The sequence below is a fragment of the Alexandromys fortis genome, unplaced genomic scaffold (genome assembly GCF_014885135.2).
Source record: "Alexandromys fortis isolate MF-2015 unplaced genomic scaffold, M_Fortis_MF-2015_v1.1 scaffold_193, whole genome shotgun sequence".
In the NCBI taxonomy this organism is placed as follows: Eukaryota; Metazoa; Chordata; class Mammalia; order Rodentia; family Cricetidae; genus Alexandromys; species Alexandromys fortis.
Genome location: NW_026068083.1, coordinates 1,576,009 through 1,599,611, shown reverse-complemented (window position 1 = coordinate 1,599,611; position 23,603 = coordinate 1,576,009). Strand labels below are relative to the sequence as shown.

The 23,603-nt window shown below is 41.8% G+C and overlaps 1 protein-coding gene across 6 annotated transcripts in view; it reads right to left on the bottom strand.

The window, feature by feature from the left end:
- The window catches only part of Chek2 (checkpoint kinase 2), a 44,649-nt gene that overhangs the window by 7,995 nt on the left and 13,051 nt on the right, over positions 1 to 23,603 (bottom strand). For all 6 annotated transcript variants that reach the window (XM_050122059.1, XM_050122058.1, XM_050122060.1 and 3 more), the window contains 8 exons: positions 14,560 to 14,668; positions 12,303 to 12,356; positions 9,836 to 9,897; positions 7,003 to 7,099; positions 5,906 to 5,992; positions 4,855 to 5,018; positions 4,523 to 4,638; positions 3,480 to 3,565 (listed from right to left, as the gene is read on the bottom strand). In XM_050122059.1, coding sequence (XP_049978016.1) covers positions 3,480 to 3,565; positions 4,523 to 4,638; positions 4,855 to 5,018; positions 5,906 to 5,992; positions 7,003 to 7,099; positions 9,836 to 9,897; positions 12,303 to 12,356; positions 14,560 to 14,668 — 775 coding nt within the window. The remainder of the gene's footprint in view (positions 1 to 3,479; positions 3,566 to 4,522; positions 4,639 to 4,854; positions 5,019 to 5,905; positions 5,993 to 7,002; positions 7,100 to 9,835; positions 9,898 to 12,302; positions 12,357 to 14,559; positions 14,669 to 23,603) is intronic.

Sequence of the window (23,603 nt, the reverse complement as noted above, 5' to 3'; positions counted from 1 at the left end):
CCCCCAATTGGATACAGCTAATGACAAAGCAGAGAAAGAATTCTCTTCCCCCGCCAAGTTCAAGCTTATCATCATTAGCAAATGTTTAGATAGCCCATTTGTGCCCTCGCCCTCTTCATCCAGTGCCTACAATGCTATTCCAAGCAAAATGCTTAGAAGTATCTTCACATAAGATTGGGACAGAAAAACAATCCTGTACAATAAAAGAACTTCTGGAAGCATCACATTCCCTGACTTCAAACTCTACTGAAAACAGCCTGGTATTGGCATAAGAGCAGACAGGAGAACCGAATAGAACACCGGGATATCAATCCACACATCTTCGAACACCTGATTTTCGATAAAGAAGTAAAAAATATCAAATGGAAAAAAGAAAGCATATTTAACAAGTGGTGCTGGCATAACTGAATATCAACATGTAGAAGAATGAAAATAGACCCATATCTATCACCATTCACAAAACTTAATTCCAAATGGATTAAAGACCTCAACATAAAGCCAGCCACACTGAACCTTATAGAAGAGAAAGTGGTAAGTACATTTGAATACATTGGTACAGGTTACCACTTTCTAAATATAGCCCCAGCAGTACAGACACTGAGAGAAACAATTAATAAATGAGACCTCCTAAAACTGAAAAGTTTCTGTAAAGCAAAAGACATTTTCAACAAGACAAAATGACAGCCTACAGAATGGGAAAAGATCTTCACTAACCCCACATCAGACAGAGGTCTGATCTCCAAAATATACAAAGAACTTAAGAAATTGGACACCAAAAGATCACATAATCCAATAAAAAAAAATGGAATACAGACCTAAACAGAGAACTCTCAACAGAGGAATCTAAAATGGCTGAAAGACACTTAAGGAAATGTTCAAATCTTTAGTCATCACAGAAATGCAAATCAAAACAACTCTGAGATTCCATCTTACACCTATAAAAATGGCCAAGATCAAAAACACTGATGACAACTTAGGCTGGAGAGGTTGTGGGGAAAAGGAAACACTTCTGCATTGCTGGTGGGAATGCAAGCTGGTACAGCCCCTTTGGATATCAGTGTGGCGATTTCTCAGAAAATTAGGAAACAACCTTCCTCAAGACCCAGTAATATCACTTTTGGGTATATATCCAAAGGATGCTCAATAGTGCCACAAGGACATGTGCTCAACTATGTTCATAGCAGCATTGTTTGTCATAGCCAGAACCTGGAAACAACCTAAATGCCCTTCAATCAAAGAGTAAAAATGGAAAATGTGGTACATTTACACAAAGGAGTACTACACAGCAGAAAAAAATAATGACAGCTTGAATTTTGCAGGAAAATGGATGGATCTAGAAAACATAATATTGAGTGAGGTAACCCAGTCACAGAAAGACACTCATACTCACATGTACTCACTCATAGAGGTTTTTAAACATAAAGCAAAGAAAGCCAGTCTACAAATCACAATCCCAGAGAACTTAGACAACAATGAGGACACTAAGAGAGACTTACATAGATATAATCTACATGGGAAGTATAAAGTAGAAAAAGACAAGATCTCCAGAGTAAATTGGAAGCATGGGGTCCTTTGGGGAGGGTTAAAGTGTGGAGGGGAAAGGCAGGGAGGGGAGCAGGAAAAAATGTAGAGCTCAATAAATATCAATTAAAAAAAAAGATTGGGGCAGAGCCAAGCTTCATGTTTTCTTGCTTGTGCACAACAGATTTCTTTTGAGACAGAAGTACAAACAAAATGGGCTATGCTGACTCATGCATCTCAGACAAATACAAACCCTTGTTGCTAGGCCTAACTATTTGAATGTTAACACAGAAAGCCAGCAATGTGTCTGCCTCCATTTCAATCCCAGAAGCTGCCCCTATTAAAGCATGTGAAAGGAGCCAAGGAGTGGGTTTCTCTTTTTCATCAAAGTTAAATCCCCACATGTAATGACACCTTTGTTTCCAAACTCCTGGTCTCCAAGGCCCTTCCTGTTTTCAGATCTGTGTGATCTAGTAAACACTAAATCATCTGACAGATTTATTCTAGGAGGAGAATGTTTCCAGGGCAACATCCAAAACACATCTATCTGTTTTTTTTCCTCCCCTCCCCATCTTCCTCCTTTTTCTTAATATTTTATTGCATTTTTTGCTTATTTATCTTATGTGCACATGTGTGGAGTCAGAGGACAATTTCAGTAGTCAGTTCTCTCCTTCCACCATGTATACTGGGGATCAAACTCAGGTCCCCAGGTTTGGTGCTGGGCCTGGTGAGCCATCCCCCCGACCCCAGCCACCGTCCTTCTTTTATTTATTTATTTATTTATTTATTTTTTTCTTTTTTTTTTTTTTTTCAAGACAGGGTTTCTCTGTGGTTTTGGAGCCTGTCCTGGAACTAGCTCTTGTAGACCAGGCTGGTCTAGAACTCACAGAGATCCGCCTGCCTCTGCCTCCCAAGTGCTGGGATTAAAGGCGTGCGCCACCACCGCCTGGCCCACTGTCCTTCTTTTTAGGATTTGTTGTTCTCAGCTTGAGCAGGTCTGATCAAAACTTAGGTGTGGAGAATTACAAGTGAGAAAGTGGACAATCTTCCAGAGTCCCAGAAGACTAGCAGGGACACTTGTTTTTTCAAGGTGTCCCGGGAACAGAGAACCATGGAAGGTAACGTCACCCAGGCCCAAACAGAAGCCATCAGGAGTTCACAGCAAAGTGTGGCCAAGCTGAGCAGCAGAATCACATCTACCAAAATACTGGTAGATACTGCTGGATACTCCGGTTAATTAACTCCAAGCCAGCAATTAATCTCCCAAAGTCATAGATGCTCTGACAGCAGCTTTGAATGAGCTTGGCACAAAAATCTCACAGCAACAGGGATGTGTGAACACAGACATCATGCAAACTAAAAGGGTACAGGTGACAGCCTGCACTAAGGGCATGCTGGCTCACTAGGAACAAGAGTGAGACCCTTTAAAACATAACCACCTGGCTCAGGAAGTGACTGGGTTCCCTCAGGGAGACTGCCTTCCTGGACCTGCCCCAGATTTCTTGATTGAAGGTGAAGAATGGCTGGAACACAGCCCAGCCCACTCCACCTCGTAGAGGAGGAGCAGAAAAAGGAGACAGCTGGGCATTGAGGAAGACCAGGCTCTCAAAGGATTATGCTGCAATGTCAGGGCAGCCAAATGGAACCAGAACCTAACATAAAGTGAGCTTGTTCATCCAGGAGCTATGTATGAGTTGCAAGGAAGGAGTTGACATCCCAAACACATACACAAATCCATTCACCCTCCCTCCCCTCATCTCTTCCTCCTTCTTTCCCTCCTCCACATGTGTATCCTGATTGGAAACCATTTACACACACACACTATACCTACAATCAAATTGAAAACACATAAACGAATCCAACAACAGAGACTGTGTGTGACCCTCAGCCTCACCTCACTTACGCAGTTCAGGGCTCCCCCTAATTTTAGGCAAACATGCATTGCCTCACACACCCACCTGTAGCCATGGATGATTCAAGGCTTCTTCAGTGGTAAACCTAGATTTTGGATCCACAACCAACAGTTTCTTGACAAGGTCCAGAGCTAAGAAAGCAGAGAATTGGGAAAATCATAATGAAAAAAATGAGTACATTTCACCTGTGTTTTCAAACTATGTCAGAACTACAGACCATCAGCCAGAGAGGAGAGCAGCAAGAAGTCAGCCAATTTGGTGGAGAGAGCTCTTCAAGCCCCTCCCTCTCTGAATGCAGAGAACTGGAACCTTATGGATAAGAATATATCCCATTACTCCCTGCTGGGACATCACAATTTTTTGGCTTCTTCTTTCCTTTCTTGCTGCTGTAATTGAGTTTAGGCTAATTAAAACTGAACTTCTACCCAGTTATGAGATACTCAGGATACACTAACTCTGCATCCCATTGCTTGACAGTGAGACCAGAGAGTAGTTCTCTCTAGGCATGTAAAAACAAAGCCCAACCCCACAGGCCAGCAACTGCCAAAGCCTAGCTTGCATGCTGCAGCAATATTCTTTCTGGAATCCCTGATATTTAACACTATCATCTATGCTATACTATTGGACACTTAGTCTTCACCTTTTTCTCCAGAGAGTTGCAAAGGTGCACTTTTAAATTATAAAATACAGCTAACTGATGACATTAAACTTTTCCATTCTTCTTACTCTAAGAAATGTTTGTTATTAAAAGTTATTTTGCACACTTGAATGGGTAGCAGGCCCTTGTGTATGTTATATTAAACCTCACACAAAATCTTTAATGTCAGGGTTATTGACCACCTATTTACAAATAAAGAAAATGGAGAACCAAAAAAGTTAAGTAACTTGCCTAAGGTCACAAAACTAACAAATAACAGACTTAGGACTTCATCTCAGTGTCAAAAGCCCAGGCTCTTAATAATGTTTTCTTCCCTTCAAATGGTGCAAAGCAATGGAACAAAACAGACAGGAGAAAAAAACATGGAGTTTGAGAAGAAACTCCCACCAAAAAAACACCCACATTCAGTAAAACTCTTTTATGTCCATACCCTTCTCTGAAACATCTGTCCAGACTTCAGGAATAAAGTTGTATTTTCCACTGGTGATTTGATCCTTCAGTGACACTTGAGTCTTATGCTCAGAGAAAGGCGGATACCCACTGAGGCTTAATATTGGCAGAAAAAGAAAGGGAAAAAGATCAACTGGCATTCTTAGTGCCATTTGGATACACAGGTCTTTTCAGCATTGAGAAAAATCAGTTTTTCCTTGAATCAATGATTTAAAAATGACCAAAATCAAACACAAGCTCTCTACCCAGACATAGGTACAGCTTCCATCTGCCCTCATCCAACTAGACTGTGAAACAGAAAATATTTCCTACCAGATAAAAAGAATAACTCCTAAGCTCCAGCAGTCTACCGCACGGCTGTACCCAGCAGTCCCATTGGAGACAAGGACCTCAGGAGCCAGGTAAGTGGGCGTACCACATAAAGTTCTCATCAGTGATGTCTCCCCCAAAATCTTGGACTGTCCAAAATCAGTGATCTAAAATTTTAAAGGAAACAAACAAAATCCAAACACGATCACAGCCAATCATTCCCAAGAAACATGGATTGGCTATTAGTCACACACCCTCCATTAACCCAAAATGTACAATTTCATGTCTTTGCAAAACATTTAATTCTGCCTAAAAGAAAATCCCTGGGCCCAGGAACCTGAGAACCAAGATTTTTCCATCATTATAACCTTAACAAAAACTGCATAAGCCCTGCCACAAACACATTAGGACTCTTTACACTTAGGCATATTTTTTAGGCCCAAGACCCTTAAATTAAACTACACCATGGAACATCTGAAAAGCTTGGGGAATGGGGAGAAATGCACCTGTTCTCACCCTTGAGTTTTGGGGTCTTCTTGTTAGTTTTTGTCTACTAATTGTAACAAGAGATTCTAAAGAGAGGTTAGGCTGAAAAGGCAGGATCCATGACTCAATGATCCATTCAGATCCTTCCTCTCTGAACACAGAAGTGGCTTGTATACACAGAACTCAATAAGTGCTCATTAGATTGGTAGAATATGGTGTGATCGGGGCTGGAGAGATGGCTCAGAGGTTAAGAGCATTGCCTGCTCTTCCAAAGGTCCTGAGTTCAATTCCCAGCAACCACATGGTGGCTCACAACCATCTGTAATGGGGTCTGGTGCCCTCTTCTGACCTGAAGGCATACACACAAACAGATGCATAATAAATAAATAAATATTAAAAAAGAAAAAGAAAAAAAAGAATATGGTGTGATCTCAGCAATAACTGTTAAATATGGGAAGTTCAGATTCTCAACCTTTAGATATTCCTATTTTTTTTATGTAAGAAATTAAAGGATAGTTTTGAAAAGAAATATACAGCAGTGGCAACAGAGAGAATGAAAAGTTCCCACCTTGATAAGGCAGTCCTCTTCTTGAGAAGACAAAAGAACATTCTCTGGCTTTAGGTCCCGATGTATAATCCCATTTTCGTGAAGGTACTGTGCAAAAAGAGAGGCAGGACCATTGGTTTATACCAAACACATGTGAAGACAGTGACTAATACCTAACTCCTAGCCAGGGTGAACCCAAGCTGTATTAAATGTCGGCTCACTCCTTAAAGTCAGAGCTGGAGTAAGGCTTCAGCAGGTTTTCTCTATGTGTAGCCTTGTCTGTCCTAGAACTTGCTTTGTAGATCAGGCTGGCCTTGAACTCACAGAAATGTACCTGCCTCTGCCTCCAAAGTGCTGGGACTAAAGCTGTGCTGCACCACTGCCTGGCTTTGAAGTTAAAGGCCAGCATGGATTCTATGACAACTAGGGCCACAGAGAAAGACCTTGTCAACAGAGGAGAGAGTTAAAAGTTAGAGCACAGAGATGGGGGAAGAAGGAGAGAGAGAGACACTGACCAACTTATCAAACCATGGGAAGTAATCACCACCACAAAATATGGGACAAAGCATGAGCACATTCCCCGACACCCACCCATTACCGGTGCACTGCATCTCATGGGGTGCTATTCGTAAGGAACACATTATCGGATCGTAGAGGAACAAATTATCTATCTCAATCATCCCAACTGGTCAGTCATCTTTGCTTTCAATCCCATCTTTACACCTTGAAAACCAAGACATTGCCACAGGGATCAGGTAGGTGCAAAAATCAATGCCCCTCCAGAAGGCCCTCCAAGTCAAAAACTTAGATGGGGTTATATGGATTTTGTTTTTCTGAGATGACTTTGTCCGTGGTAGGCAAGCATTCTACCTCTGAAGTGTTTCATTTTGAAACAAGTTCTCTCTAAATTGCCTAAGCTAGATTTGAACGAGACTCCTGCCTTAAGCTCCCCCAGTAGCCGGGACTCCAGGCTATGGCACCTATGGCACCAGGTCATTTCTTTAGTTCTCTTTCTTACTGTCACTCACACTCCCAGCAGCATTTGAGCATCTGAGTCACGGGGGCAGGCATTTTCTCCTAGAGGATGTCCTCGCCTACCACAAGAGGGCTTCTCTCACCTGTACAGCCAAAAGCATCTGGTAGAAATAGAGCTTGCAGGTTGCTTCCTTCAGGCGTTTGCTCACCACCCGGTCAAAGAGCTCTCCACCTTCCATCCTGAAACACAAATAAAGAGGGACCTTCACTCGTGAGGCACAGCACAAAAGAAACAAACTCATCTAGCTCAGCAAAACGGGGTGCGTGTGTGCGTGAGAGAGCGCAAATGAGCGCATGCCTCACAAGTCAAAGGCCCTGGCCTGGAACTCTAGCACTAAAGCACAGGTCACTTTTATACACTCTTCACATAACTTTTAAAATTAATGTGCTTGACTGGGCGTTGTAGGGCATGACTTTAATCCCAGCACTCAGGTAGAATTCAAGGCCACCCTGTTATGATCTATATAGTAAGCCCCAGGCTAGCCAGAGATACAGGATACCCTGCCTCAAAACAAACAAACACATAAATAATCTCGAAGGCTGAGAGCAATGGCTCAGTTGTTAAGGCTCACTGAGTCCCCAAGGCTCCCCTCAGCTCTTCTCAACCTACCCCCTCCCCTAAACTTCTGCAGCTTCAGGGCTTCCATAACTTCCCTGCCTTTTGGGCCATGTGCTCTCTTGGTTCTCTTGGCCCTCCTCCTTGCTCTTTCCTGTTCCTCTCTCCTTCTCTTCATTTCTTTCTTCTCTCATAACCTGGTTTATTATGCTACTTCTCTCCCAGCTCTGGACTCCTCGAGATGCCTTTCGCTGTGCTCGCCCTTATTCCGACAATAAAAACCATACCTTGGAGAGGTCATGCCCTCGTTCACTCACCTCCCAACACCCATGCCTAACTCACAAGTGCCTGTAACTCCAGCTCCGGGGAAACAAAGCCCACCTCTGACCTCTCCGAGCACTGGCAATCATGTGTACACACACACACAAACTTAAAAGTAATACAAAATAAATCTTCTAACAAATTAATGAGCTATTAAAAGCCTCATCCACAGTCAGATGCCCCAGCTAGAAAAGAAGAAAAAGTGGAATAGCATGACTTCTTTGGGGACTTTCAAAAGTCTGGTTCCAGCAGGGTGGTGGTGGCCCACACCTTTAATCCTACCTATAATAACTGATGTTAAATAAAGACATAATTGGTGGTACATTATCTTTAAGCCCAGTACTCAGAAAAAAGAGGCTGGTACATTCAAGGAGATCCTGAGCTACACAAAGAATTTAATACCAAAGTGGGCTACGTGAGACTCCACCTCAAAAAAAAAAAAAAAGTACTAAGTGATGGCTGAGAATGTAGGGAGGGCACTTGCCTACCATGTGCAAGACCCTAGGTTTGAGTCCACTACTGACACAGGTAAAAAGCATGGCACAGTGCAGATGTTCAATGAGAACGTCAACAGTGAAGCAGTAACCCGCTGGCACCTGTAGGAGCGTTATGAAGGGAAACGCCGACAGCAATATTGGGCGCACAGCAAGGCTTTAACAAGCAGCAGCGACTGTTGATTATATTGTTACTACTATTATTAAAATTTGTTGCCTGAACTCGTGCAGGTGCTGAGAATTGAACCCAAAGCTTCTGGAGGAAGAGCAATCAGTGTTCTTAACCACTGAGCCATGTTTTCGGCCTTTCTATAAATAATGGGCACACACTATTGCTGGGGGTGTGTGTATATAAAGCACATGTGCGACATGTCTTAAACGTAAAGGTCAAAGGACAACTTACAAGAATCAGTTCTCTCTTTTCAACATTTGGTCTTACAGATCAGACTCAGGTCCTCAAACTTGGCAGCAGGTGCTTTTATTCAATGAGACATCGTGCCCTCCCAATTATAATCTTAATGGCCACTCCTCATAGGAACTATGAGCACAGCATTCCCTGTCTGACCCAACAGCTGTTCCCAGAAACACACAAGTTTATACAAGAACAGACATACAGCAGGCCACCTCCAGGAATATGAAATTTGAAGATACGAAAAGACATTCAAGAGCCACCATGTAGCCAGGGCTCACGGTTCTCAAGAATAGTCCACCCAGGCAGATACCTTCAGAGTAATGATAAATTGGACTCATGTTTAATGTCCACATCTGTCAGTATCCTGAAGGGCTTCCCAAACTTCAAATCATTTAATCCTTTTAAGAAGTCTACCAGCTAAGCCGGGCGGTGGTGGCGCATGCCTTTAATCCCAGCACTCGGGAGGCAGAGGCAGCCGGATCTCTGTGAGTTCGAGACCAGCCTGGTCTACAAGAGCTAGTTCCAGGACAGGAACCAAAACCATAGAGAAACCCTGTCTTGAAAAACAAAAACAAAAAAAAAAAAAAAAAAAAGTATACCAGCTAGAGTACAATTGTTATTCACATTCAACACTCAGAAAATGAGAGTCAGGGAGGTGAAATGAACTCCTTCCAAGGACAATCAGCTTGTCCTGTACAAAATAAAGCTCAATCTCAGGCCTCAGATACAAGGTCTCAATCCCTTCATACCTGTCATTAGAAGAGCTTTAGAATTAATTCACTCACACACACACACACACACACACACACACACACGCACGCACACACACGCACACACGCACACAGCAGTGACTCCACTAACACATCTCCATTGAGAGCCACAGCATGACAAAGGCAGGTCTGCATTCAATTCTTTGCTGGCCTATAAGACTTACACAGAAACATAAATTTAAAATATTACTACTACTTGCTGGGCAGCAATGATACATGACTCCAATCTCAGGACTCTATGAGTTCGAGACCAGCCTGGTCTACAGAACAAGTTCCAGGACAGGTTCCAAAGCTACACAGAGAAACCCTGTCTCAAAAAACCAAAACCAAAACGAAACAGAAGAAAACAAAGTTACTACTTACAACTCCAGAACAATGTAATAATCTTCTGCATCAAAAACATCTTTAATCTGGATGATGCAAGGCTAGAACAGAGAAGAAGAGAGAAGTGAGACACTCCACAAAAAAAACCTCAAGGCCCAGAAACTGAGGTCTCAGGAGGACAAAGACCAGGCACTGGACTCTTATCTGAGGATGTTTTTATGTCAAGTACAGGAGAAGGCGGAAGAAATGTTTCTGACTCTTCAGAGAGAACACTCAGTATCAGTCAGCAAGGGGAAATTCATGTGTGCATATGAGCCTACCTAAGAGTGACAGCAGGTCCTCCCAGCCTTCTTCATTTGTCCAGAACAGGACTCAAGCAACCTGACAAGGACCATGCATAAGGCAGCAGCAGAACAGTGGTGGGGAGTTTTCACAGCAGGTCTGAGACCTGAAATCCAATCCTAGCACAAGAGTGAAGGAGAACCAGACACACACCAGAGACCATGAAGCTAATTTGTAATCCTAGCACTTAGGAGGGCAAGGAAGGAAAATCAAGAACTCAAGGCCAACCTCAGCTATAAAACAAGTTCAAAGCCAGCCTGCAAAATGAGACCTTTTCTCAACAACAAAGAAGAAAGCTAGGGAGGAAGCCCAATTATATTACCAGACACCAGATCCATACAGCTCCAGGACTGGAAGCAAGGACAATAGAAGGAAACTTTCATGATTAGATCTTCCCCATTGTATAAGACCTTCCAAGCATAGCCTCCAGATTATGACCAAGTATCAGCACAGGGGACAGAGAACAGAGAACACAGCGGGCAGGGAAGAACAGGTTTAGATACTCTAGAATGCACACTTATGATTTTCCACTTAGAAAGCATACCTATTGTGCTTACAATTGACAGCCAAGTTCAGTGATAGAGATAAGAACCAGACTGGGTAAGTATCAATTAGAATAAAGGATTGTGATCATGTGAGAACCAGACAGCCTATACTACTTCCAGGTTTGAGATTAAGAGGGTGGTGAAACTCATCATAGTATTCTTCCATCAAAGCAAGTCTCATCATAACTGCTGCTCTGTATCCAGGGGGCCTTCCTGCAGTGAACTGTTATAAGACAATCAGTGGAGGCCCCACTGCCTCGCAGCATGTAAGACCTTGGAAACACTGATGAGTGCTAAGGCGAGACTTCCGCTTTAAAAAGGATCAAAATAACCAGCAAAATACTTAGGGAGATGGGATGTATGGATTGGTTTGCTTGTTTGTTTATTTGATTACATGTGTCTATCTATATCTATGCATGCCATAGAGCATGTGTGGAAATCAGGGGAGAACTTGTGAGAGCTGATGTTCTCTTCCTCCTGTGGTTCCTAGGGATCCAACTAAGATTGTCAGACTTAGTAGCAAGTGCCTTAAACCTCTGAGCCTTTTTGCCAGCACTGAATGTGTTTTACAAAACAAAACAAAACTGGCAAAGCAAGCTGCAGCAGGAAGATTGCTTGAGCCAGGCATCAGAGCCCGGCCAAGTCAATTCAGCCAGTTCCTGTTACAAGGAACAGAAACAAACTCACTCAAGAGACAGAGATGGAAGGGTCATGTGAGCACAGTATTCCCAGACCAACCAGGGCAGAAGTGCGGGGCTGTCTCCAAACAACAAAAAAAGAATAAAATGAAAAGAGCAGGAGAGGAGGTAGGTGAGGAGGAGGAGAAAAGGCAGAAGGAAAGAAAAAGGAAAGGGAAGAAAGAGCAGGAAAGGAAGAAGCTGCAAATGCAACAGAGGACAGCCAAGTAAGAGGGCGACCACTGAGCTGTAAACAGGCAGTGAGATACTGTGTCAAAGGCAGTAATTTAGAATAAAAAGAGCTTCAAGTACTTGAAGAGATGTGAGGAGATGAAAGAGAGAACAAAGAAACTCTTCTGTTTGGAGGTTTGGGTCAAGTTGACTCCTGTCCCTACGGGGACACATAAACCGATGAAGACACTGAAAGAACTAGCAAAGGGAAGACAGGACCAGCCTAGCCCACTACAGCCCTTCTCATCTTCCACAGACACACTGATCCTGAGAAAAAAGGAGGAACATTTATACCCAACCAGACTCCCACACCAAGGAATGAGACAAGATAAAATGAGACAGGCCTCCATTCACCTCTCACACACCACAGATTTAAATAAAATACTCCAAAGAAAACGTATTTAAAAGTGCCAAATTTTCAGATGTGATTAACCTCACTAAAACTTTCATTTTCTTTACAAATATAATCACTAATCTCTATAAGATTTTGGTCAAGATCTCATCAAAAATACTGAGCATTGAATCATGAGGTCATGAAGCCTTTACAGAGGATTATATTTTCACAAGCTTTAAGGAAAACTCTTGCAAGCTTAAAAAGATTTTGGTCATGTGTGCGTTCACATGCCCAGGTCAACACTAACCTCCTACAGACATGCTATGTACATGTCCCATATTTTCAGACAAGTTTCTATAAGTGATAGTAATACTTACGTGATTTAGTTTTTTCAAAATTTCTATTTCAGTTTCAACACTGGGAGCCATGTCCTTAAAAAGGATAACATTACAGTTCATTAATAATAATAATTGCAATGGTTAGTATTCATCTTAAGTAAAGACTGCCTGAGTTACAAAATAGCCTCTGTTCATACAGATGACACAAAATTGCATATTTATGTAAAATGGACTTTGTCCAAAAAGCCCAGATTAAAGATATTTAAATACATATTTTCTCTATTTTTTATTTTTATGCACATTGGTGTTTTGCCTACACGTACATCTGTGTGAGAGGAAGAGACCTGGTCAGTCTTCATTAACTTTGACCATGAAACCCAGTATGGACAAGTTCGAGTTGAAAATTTGAATATCTGTGTGCGGGTGCTGAGCCCCCTGGAACTGGGAGTATCGAAAGCTGTGAGTGTTGAAAATTGAACCCAGGTTCTCTGGAAGAACAGCCAGTACTCTTAACCACTGAGCTATCTCTCCAGCCCTCCCAGATTTAAAATTTTTAAATCCAGCCTTTTCCTCTCAGCTCCCACACTCACTAATACATTGCAGGGCTGGGGTGGGAGGTTCTACTAACTAAGAGGTCCCACAGAGTACAATGACTGGAAGACAACAATAAGAAGTAAAGATTGGTTCTAAGTTTTATCAATCTAGTAGATATGCTTTTCCCCCTAAACAGGAGGCAAATCCAGAATCATGTCTATAACAAAGTGAACACAGACCGGAAATTCCTATTGCCATGTAAGAATAGAATTATCCGGGAAAAACAATGTGAAGAATGTTAAAGCCAGAAACAGCTGGCTGGGAAAAAGGAGTGACTGGGTCCCACCTTTTCTATTACTGTGTCGCATCATGTGCAGAAAAACAACACATCTGGCTCACTCACTCAGTAAATGTGGGCAGAAAAGTGATAAATAGCTGTCACATAAAAATAATTTACATTCTAAAATCTGCAGCTGAGAATTGGAAATGTTATCTCAGTGGTACAGTACTTGTCTGGCATTCATAAATCTCTGACTCTGATAAAAGTGTTTCTAAGCTGGGCAGTGGTGGCACACACCTTTGATCCCAGCATTCAGGAGGCAGAGTGTGAGGCCAGCCTGGACTACAGAGCAAGTCTCAGGAAAGACAGGACTACAAAGAGAAACCCTGTCTTGAAAATAACTTTTTTTTAAATGTTTTTCTGTAACAAACTCAGTCATTGCCATTTGCCAAAGAGCAAAGAATTGGGAATTACCTCAACAATCAAGCAGAGAATTCTTTTTTTTTTAAAGATGTATTTATTTATTGTGTATGCAGTGTTCTGCCTGCATGTATGCCTGCAGGCCAGAAGAGGGCATCAGATCTTATTACAGATGGCTAAGCCACCATGTGGTTACTAGGAATTGAACTCAGGACCTCCAGAAGAGCAGTCAGTGGTCTTAACCACTGAGCCATCTTCTCCAGCCCCAAGAAGCGAATTCTTATCTGCATAAATTATGAGGAAGTTGGAACCACTGCTCCTCAGTGACATCTGTTTACACCTGTCTGATAACATCCAGAACATGTGTATAGTGTTCAGCTCAGACTCAGAACTGAATCACATCAGGCAGAGGCTAGCTGACTCTTTGGAAACACCTGAAGCCTTTCATAGCAAATGGGATCAGCAGGGCCAAGGGAAACAGTCGCTCTCCTTTGCTGTCATCAAATAGTAAAAATTATTTAAAGGTTAATTAATAAGAGCATTAATAAGCTCCCTCTGTCAAGATAGGAGTATATGCCTAGCACTCCAGAGGAGGCAACGGCACAGGCCAGACTCACTCCATAAGTTCAAGGACAGCTGGGGCTGTGAGACAGCCCTATCTCAAAAAAAAAAAAAAAAAGTTTTTTTGTTTTTTTTTTTTTTTGGAATAAAAAGTAATCACCACATAGAGTGATTGTAGAGTGAGGCAAAATAATACATTACAGCTAATAAGGAGTTGCCATTTTAACAAATACTTTCAAAATCAGTGTTGATCACAACACTCAGGAAACAGAGGCAGGCGGCTCTCTGGGAGTTTGAGGCAAGCCTGGTCTACAAAGCGAGTTCCAGGACAGCCAGGGCCACACAGAAAAACCCTGTCTTGAAAAACCAAGGAGAAAAAAAGTACTACATCTCAGCTATGCAGCCTTCCTGAAGTTGAGTCATGCTCCAGGGTTCCTCGAGGAAGTTAAGAAGCAATGTGAAGACCAGGCAGCTATAAACACGGGTAACACGGGTACTCACTGCTTCTCTCGACGAGCCGAGAGCAAACTTCCGTTTGCTGATGATCTTTATGGCTACTTTCCTGCACGTTCTCCGCTCAAAAGCCATTTTTACCTCCCCACAAGCACCACTAATGGGAAAAACACAGACAGTGATTTTCAGGATGATTTTCATCATGAAACCCACCAGGCATCTACCTTGACTAGAATAAATTAAAGATGGAACTGACAAGGCTGCTCAGGTGGACAATCTGAGTATCCAGAACCCATGTAAACCAGGCATCATAGCATACATCTGTGACACAGGAAGACTGGAGGCAGAAACAAGAGAACTCCCCCAAAAGCTTGTAGGCCAGCCTGCCCAGCATACAGAGCAGCAAAGAGAGACCCAGCCTCAAGGTAAAAGATCGAGGACCAACACCCATTGTGTCTTCTGTTGCACATGAACTTCCAGTCTTTTGTGCGCGCGCGCGCGCGCACACACACACACACACACGAAACTAAATATTGTCCAAACAACATTTCTTCACTGTCCATGTGTTCAAAGGACACACTGAAACTTCGCCAGAGTAAACTGGCAAGGGCACAGGTAGATGTGATGCCCCCAACACTAAGCTTGTAATCATAGCCCTTGATTGTGAAATTCATGGAAAGACACTAAGAAAAAAGAGAATTTATTTTCTCTAGAGTCCTGAGAAATATCAATAAAAGAGTCTTCATGATCAAAAATGAGTACCCATGCCAAGAGGGTTACACAACCATAATTCAAGAGCTAAGAGAACAGAAAGAAGGACAGCAGCCAACTAAGACCAACGTGGGTATATAGAGTTCTAGGTTGTCAAGGTCAGCCATGCCATCTAGGGCATTCATGCCCAAATTGAAATACGAGAAAATTCAAAACAATTACCAACAACTTGCACGTACAATTTGAAGCATAAATTGCACCCTACACTACATCCAGAAGTACTGCACAATTCCTCTGCATGCAGCAGCACCCTCAAAGATTTCAGACTCACTGGGTACCACCAAGGCCACACAGAACAGTATGCAGCAAACAATTACCCCAGTAAATGAAATTCATCCTAGCGCTGATTACTAAAGTACAGGCCTGTATAGTACCTGTCTGCAGTGGGCTATGACAACGACCAGGTTTTGAGAGTACTGGAAAGGTTTCACATCCTTCTTATTATATTGTGTATGGACAACATAAAATGTACCATTATAATCATTTTCAAGAATAGAATTCAATCACATTAAGTACATTCACAATGCCCTCCAACTGGTACCATCTAGTTCCAATTAAGTAAACACCATTATTCCTTACTCCTAGCAACCACTTTCTAAAAATTACCTGGCATTTCATATTAATGAATTCCTATTTCTTTCATTTAGCTTAAAATTAACAAAGTCCATCCACATAATAGCAGCTATCAGTACATAAATATCTGACATTGGATCCTACTATGCTAGTTTTGTCTTAACCTTTTTTTTTTTAATATTTATTTATTTATTATGTATACAATGTTCTGTCTGTGTGTATGCCTGCAGGCCAGAAGAGGGCACAGACCTCATTACAGATGGTTGTGAGCCACCATGTGGTTGCTGGGAATTGAACTCAGGACCTTTGGAAGAGCAGGCAATGCTCTTAACCGCTGAGCCATCTCTTCAGCCCCCTTCTTCTTCTTTTTTTTTTTTTTCTTTTTTGTTTTTTCGAGACAGGGTTTCTCTGTGGTTTTGGAGCTTGCCCTGGAACTAACTCTTGTAGACCAGGCTGGCCTCGAACTCTGAGATCTGCCTGCCTCTGCCTCCGGAGTGCTGTGATTAACAGGTGTGCGCCAACACTGCCCGGCTGTCTTAACCTCTCTAGAAGCTGGAAGATCCAATCATAGCACCTAACTACCTTTTTATTTCCTTTTATCCCCCTTCGAGGCAAAGGTCTTAGGAAGCTCAGATGTCCTCAAATGACTATTATGCCAAGGATAACTTTGAACTCCCAATTCTCCTGTTATAATATAATGTCTTCAAGTTGTTGAATTCCAAATATGTCCCACTCTGTCTTCTTCTGTTAGGGATTGAACTAAATACATTAAATTGCAGGTCTACCTTAAGCAAGCAGAAGTGTTTGTCCCAAAAACCAGTTTTTTTGTCTGTTTGTTTTTTGTCAACCTGACTCAATTGAGGAGCATCTGCTAAGAAGGAATCTCAATTGAAAAAAATGCTCCATTAGACTGTCCTGTAGCTATGTCTGTGGGACGTTTATTGACTAATGTGTAAGGGCCCAGCATACTGTGTGTAGTACTGGTACTATTTCTGGACAGGCAGATCTAGGATGAATAAGAAAGCAAAATGATCAAGCCATGGAAACTGAGTCAGTGAGCAGCGTTCCTCTGTGGTTTCCGCTTTAGCTCCTGCCTCTAGGACCTGCCCTGCTTGTCCTGTCTTGGCTTCCCTCAAGATTGGACTGTGGGGCTGGAGAGATGGCTCAGTGGTTAAGAGCACTGCCTGCTCTTCCAAAGGTCCTGAGTTCAATTCCTAGCAACCACATCGTGGCTCACAACCATCTGTAATGAGGTCTGGTGCCCTCTTCTGGCCTGCAGGCGTATACACAGACAGAACATTGTACACATAATACATAAATATTAAAAAAAAAAAAAAAAAGATTGGACTGTGATCAGAACATGTGAGCCAAACAACCCCTTCCCTCTCCAAGTTGCTCTTGGTCACAGTGTTTCTCACAGCAACTAAAGCAAAGGAGGAGAGAAACTGGTACCAGGACTGGGGTATTGCTGTGATGGATGTAACCATGTTGCTTGGTGGAAGATTTATAGGATTAGCTCTGGGCTGGCAAAGCTGTTGAGTGCTCAGAGATTAGTGGGTTGTTTTGTAGAGCACTGGAAGCTAAGATGAGAGAAATGTAAATTACAGGCCTGGTCCATGAAGTTTCAGAGGGAAATTTTAGAGTTCCTTAAAGCTCTCTATCAGAGCCATTTGTGTGATAGTTTCAATAAAGATTCTGTGAAAGTAAGGCTGGGTGTAGAGGCATGTGTCTTTAATCCAGCACTCAAGAGGCAGAGGCAGGTGCATCTGTGAGTTCAAGGCCAGTCTGGTCTACAAAGGGAGTTCCAGGACAGTCAGGGATATATAGAGAAACTCTGTCTGTTGGGGGGAGGGGTTAATCTGTGAAATAAAATCTTTAGATAATCACTGCTAGTTAGCTGGGGCTTAAAATCAGCAGTGACTAGTCAGATGGTGGTGGCACACACCTTTAATCCCAGCACTCAGGAGGCAGAGGCAAGTGGATATCTCTGTCAATTCGAGGCCAGCCTGGTCTACAAAGTGAGCTTCAGGACATTCTCCAAAGCTACACAGAGAAACCCTGTCTCAAAAAACTTTAAAAAAAAAAAAATCAGCTATGATTAATGAGAGACCAACATCATCGAGGGGAAATCTTCTGGGTCAGCACACAGAATCTGTGGTCCAGAGAGGGTCCAAAGCTGCATCTCAAACTGGAAGTCAAACTTCATAAGAGTTTCCCATAAACCATTCTGAAGGCATGAAGGGCTTACAGAAAGCAGCTGAGGCTTGGCACTGTGTGGCAGGCTTGAAGTATCCCTGAAGACAGTCTAGGAGGTCTCCGACAGAGATACAGGCTCAGTTGCAATTGGAGACCCCAGCATAATGGAGATGCCCAGACTGTGGGATGACCACTGAGGACAGCAGCAGGTGTGGAGCCAGCCTGAGACTACAAGGCAAGCTATATGGCACGGTGGGAGAAGTGGAGCTGCTCAAGACTTCTGTAGACCAAAAAGTCCTAAGTCCCAGACCTTGGACACTGAGTTACTTAAGCTGCTGGAATTTGATTTTGTTTTGATCTGATTGTAACCCTGGTTCCTTCTAAAATAGTAACAGTTATTTTTATTCTAGTTGTCTTACAGTTAAGAGACTTTGGATATTTTTAATTTGGGAATATTCAAATTGCTGAGGGTTTTTTTTTTTTTATGTGTATGGGTACTTTTCCTACATATAAGCCTGTGCAACATTTGCGTGCAGTAAACTAAAGATTAGATGTCAGATCCCCCGGAATTAGTTATAGGAAGCTATGAGACATTATGTAGGTACTGGAAATCACACAGATCCTCTCTTGAAGAGCAACCAGCGTTCTTAGTTACTAAGTTTGTACTCCAGTTCCAAATTGTTGAGATTTTTTTTAATTTATTTTTACTTTATATGCATCAGTATTTGGCCTGTATGAGGGTGTCAGATCTTGAAGTTACAGTTGTGAGCTACCATGTGGGTGCTGGGAATTCAACCTGGGTCCTCTGGAAGGAGCAGTCAGTGCTCTTAACTGCTGAGTCATCTCTCCTGCCCCTTGTTGAACTTTTTAAAAGACCCAGACTTCAAAAAATTAGACCGTGCTTCACACCTTGACATTCATTTTTGTTTGTTTTGCTTTGTTTTTTGAGACATAGTCTCTCTACATAGTCCTGGCTATCCTGGAACTCACTATGTAGACCAGGTTGATCTCAAATCCATAAAGATACACTTGCCTCTATCTCTCAAGTACTAAATTTAAAGACTTGAGTCACCACCCATCAGGCCATGAATGAATATTAACATGAGAACTTGGGGGGCAAAAAAAGTTATGGTTCAAGGATGATATGTTTGTATGTTAAGTTGACAAGGAATCAATTGTACTGGGTTTTGCTTTGGGTTTTTGTTGTTGGTCAACTTGATACAAACTAGGATCATCTGAAAAAAAGGAACCTCAATAGGAATAAAAAGATCTCCATCACTCTGGCTTACACGCAAGTCTGTGGGCATATTCTTGATTGATAACTGATGCTAAACCCACTGTTCACAGTCTTACACCTGGTGCTGTGGTCCTGTATTATAAAAGAAAGCAGGCTGAATAAGCCTTTGGGAGTAGGCAGTGATCAGCGCTCCTCCATGGTCTCTGCTTCAGTTACTGTCTCTACTGCAGTTTCTGCCTTGGTGTCCTCAATGATGGACTGTGAGCAGTGCCTAAAGTCAAATGAGCCCTTTCCTCTCCAAGCTGTTTTTGGTTATGATGTTTATCACAGCAACAGAAAGCAAATTAGGATCCCAAACAAGCTTTATGACCTGAATCACTCTCTGGAATCTATGGTAGAAGGAGAAAACTGAGCTACACATGCACACCATGGTACACACATCACATGCACCTCACAATTATACACTCTTCACACACATCACATCACACGCACCACTCGTCACTTTAAACACTCACACCTACCCACACTCACACATACATACCTCATACTCATACAATACACAAATCATATATTCACACATACATTATAACACTCATACCTAGATAAACACATATACACACAAGTAATTAAATAATTTTTAATTGACAATGAATACTCTGGAAATGGTAGCTCATGCCTGTATCCCTCAGGAGCTAAGACAGGAGAACTGCCCATGAGTTTGAGGTCTACAAGGGCTACACTGTCTTCAAAAAAAAAAAAAAAAAAAAAAAGACAGAAACTTAATTTAATTAGTTAATAAATCAAAGCCAAGCCAACCGAGTGACTGCCAGGAGAGTCAGAGCCAAGCGACAACCAGGAGCAATGACAGCAGTGGCTTCCAGAAGCTATCACATGAGGTTGGGAAAGAGTACCTGTGTCCCAGCCAGCATCCCCTGCCATTCTCTGTAAGAGATAACACACTGGTATAGCAACCACCAGAACCATGGCCCGCCATCATCTGGAGGAAAGAACACCAGAGCTCTGGCCCCACCAGACCTCGAGGAGTGGCCATCACCAGAGGCTCTGCTGTGCCTGAAGGAACATTCAATGAAGCAAAAAATGGTAGAAGGCAAGCCCCCTGAAGCACAGGCTCCACCTCTTCCAATTAGAGGAAGAGATGGGTGGGCAGCAGGATAAGAATACACTCAATATCATAAAGAGCAAAGCAACATGGCACCACCAGAAACTACTGCCTCTACAACAGCAAGACCTGAAAATTCCAATGCAGATGAAGCAGAAGAAAATGAACTTAAAAATAACCTTATGAAAATGAAAAAGAAAAATAACATATAAAAGCAGACCTATCAGAATTACACCTGACTTCTCAATGAAAACAATGAAAGCCAAAAGATCCTGGACAGACGTTATGCAGACACTGAGAGATAACAGCCCAGACTACTGTACCCAACAAAGCTTTTAATCACCATAGATGGAGAAAACAAGATATTCCATGGCAGAACCAAATTTAAACAATACCTATCCACAAATCCAGCCCTACAGAAAGTAATAGAAGGAAAACTCCAACCCAAGAAAGTCATATACAATACAAAAACACAGACAATAAATGATCTCACAGCAGCAAATCCGAAAGAAGGGAAGCATGCACACAGTTCCACCACTAACAACCAAAACAACAACAAAACAACAGAAACTGGCAATCACTGATCATTAATATCCCTTAATATCAATGTACTCAACTGGCCTCTAAAAGACACAGGCTAACAGACTGGATATGAAAACAGAATTCATCCCTCTGCTTCATAAAAGAAACACACCTCAACCACAAAGGCAGACATTACCTGAGAGTAAAGGGTTGGGAAATTTTTCCAATCAAATGGACCTAAGAAACAAGCTGGTGTAGCTATCCTAATATCTAACAAAATACACTTCAAGCTAAAATCAATCACAGGAAAAATCCATCAAGAGGAAATCTCAATTCTGAACATCAATACCCCAAAATACAAGAGCACCCACACATGCAAAAGAAACATTACTAAAGCTTAAATCACACATTAAACCCCACACACTAATAATAGTGTGTGATATCACCACTGGACAGGTCTACCAGCCAGACACTTAACAGAGAAAGACAGAAACTAACAGATGTTATGATTCTAATGGACCTAACAGACATCTATAGAACATGTCCCCCAAACACAAAAGAATATACTTTCTTCTCAGCACATAGAACGTTCTCAAAAATTGACCACATACTCGGTAACAAAGCAAACCTCAACAGATACAAAAAAAAAATTGGAATAACCCCATGTATCTTATCAAATCACCACGGCTTAAATTTAGAATTCAACAACAACACTAATTTCAAAAAGCCCACAAACACATGGAAATTGAACAACACTCAACTGAATGAGCCCTGGGTCAAGGAAGAAATAAAAAAAGAAACTAAAGACTTCCTAAATCTCAATGAAAATGACCACACAACATACTTATTTTATGGAACACAATGAAAGCAGTGCTAAGAGGAAAGTTCACAGCACTAAAGGCCTACATAACGAAGCTGGAAAAATCCCACACTAGCAAATTAACAGAACTGAAACCTCAGAATAAAAAGAAGCAAATTCACCCAGGAGGAGTAGACAGTGGGAAAAAATCAAATTGAGTACTAAAATCAATAAAATAAAAACAAAGAAAACAATACAAAGAATCAATGAGACAGAGTTGGTTCTTCAAGAAAATCAACAAGACTTTCAAACCTTTATACAAACTAACCAAAGGCAGAAAGAAAATACAAATTTACAAAATCAGAAATGAAAAGGGGACATAACAACAGACAATAAGGAAATCCAGAGAATCATCAGGTCCTACTTCAAAAATTTGTACTCCACAAAATAGGAAAATTTAAAGAAAATGAATAATTTTCTGGATAAGTACCAAATACCAAAATTAAATCAAGACAAGATAAATTAAGGAGATCTATAACCCATAAGGAAATAGAAACAGTCATCAAAAGCCTCTCTTCCAAAAAGAGCCCAGGGTTAGATGTTTTCAGTACAGATTTCTACCAGAATTTCACAGAAGAGACAATACTGACACCCCTCAAATTGTTCCACACAACAGAAGCAGATGAACACTGCCAAACTCTTTTTATGAGGCTACAGTTACCCTGATACCCAAACCACACAAAGATGCAACTAAGAAAATCTCCCTCGTAAACATTACTGTAATTTTTGCCTCCAATGCTAAGGAGATCTAGGTATGTGGACTCTGGTCCCTGTCATTTAATAGATTTGGAAACTATTTGGTCTGTACTCAGATATACTTTATTTATCCTTCTGAGATCTCTGATAGTATTAATGGTGAAGACAGTTATAATGTCAATTTAATAGCAAAAGGTATACAGATTCTTCCACAAAGCTATAGCCAACTTGTTAGCTAGGACTCAAAGGTGTGAGTCTATACCTCCTGTTTACAGACATCTGTTATCTGCTCTTTTTCTAAATTTTAACTTCTGTTCCTAGATTAAACTTATCTCAGTAGGCTTCCACTTGGATGGCAGACGCATCTAAGCATCAGTTGCTGACTACTACCTGCTCTGAATGTCGGTGAACCCTGGACTTCCTGAAAGCGATGTGGACCAGGCCAACTGATATTACTGTTCCCTGTCCCTTCAATGGAGACTGATGAGTGCCCCATTGCCTAAATATCCCCCCCATCTTTGGCTATCCTTTCAATCAACCTGCTTAGGCCTGGATAACAACGTCCCAGTGTCAGCTTGAAGTAGTTGCAGAAAGAAAACGTCACCCCATGCCCCATGTCCAAAATAGGTTAAAAGGTTGAGACAAGGGGGAATTCCCTGGCATGGGGGACAAGATAACTACCTTTAGTGTCCCTTGATATATCAGAAAAATATGTCCAGAGTTGTCAATTAATGGATTTATTAATTTAAATAGTTCCATACCTCCATAAAACCTGGGGCAAGCAGGACCCAAGATTGGGTCCTGTCATATGTGCTTGTGAAGGGGAAATGTAGGAGCCAGCCATGATAAGCTATATATGAAAAGATCACCCAAAGGAAGTTCTTTACTTCCAACCATTATCACTTGCCAGTGTAGGACTCAGCCATCAAAAAATTTAATAGAGGCCTGAGTCTCAGTAGTTTACCCTGAAGCAATACCTGTTTGCAGGAAGAACCACAAGCTGAGATTACCCAACCACCACCCAAGAACAGACCATCAAACATTCTAACCACTGTAAATAGGACCACCTGTCAGCACACACTCACCAGGACACCCCTAGACAAATGTCAGCCAATCAA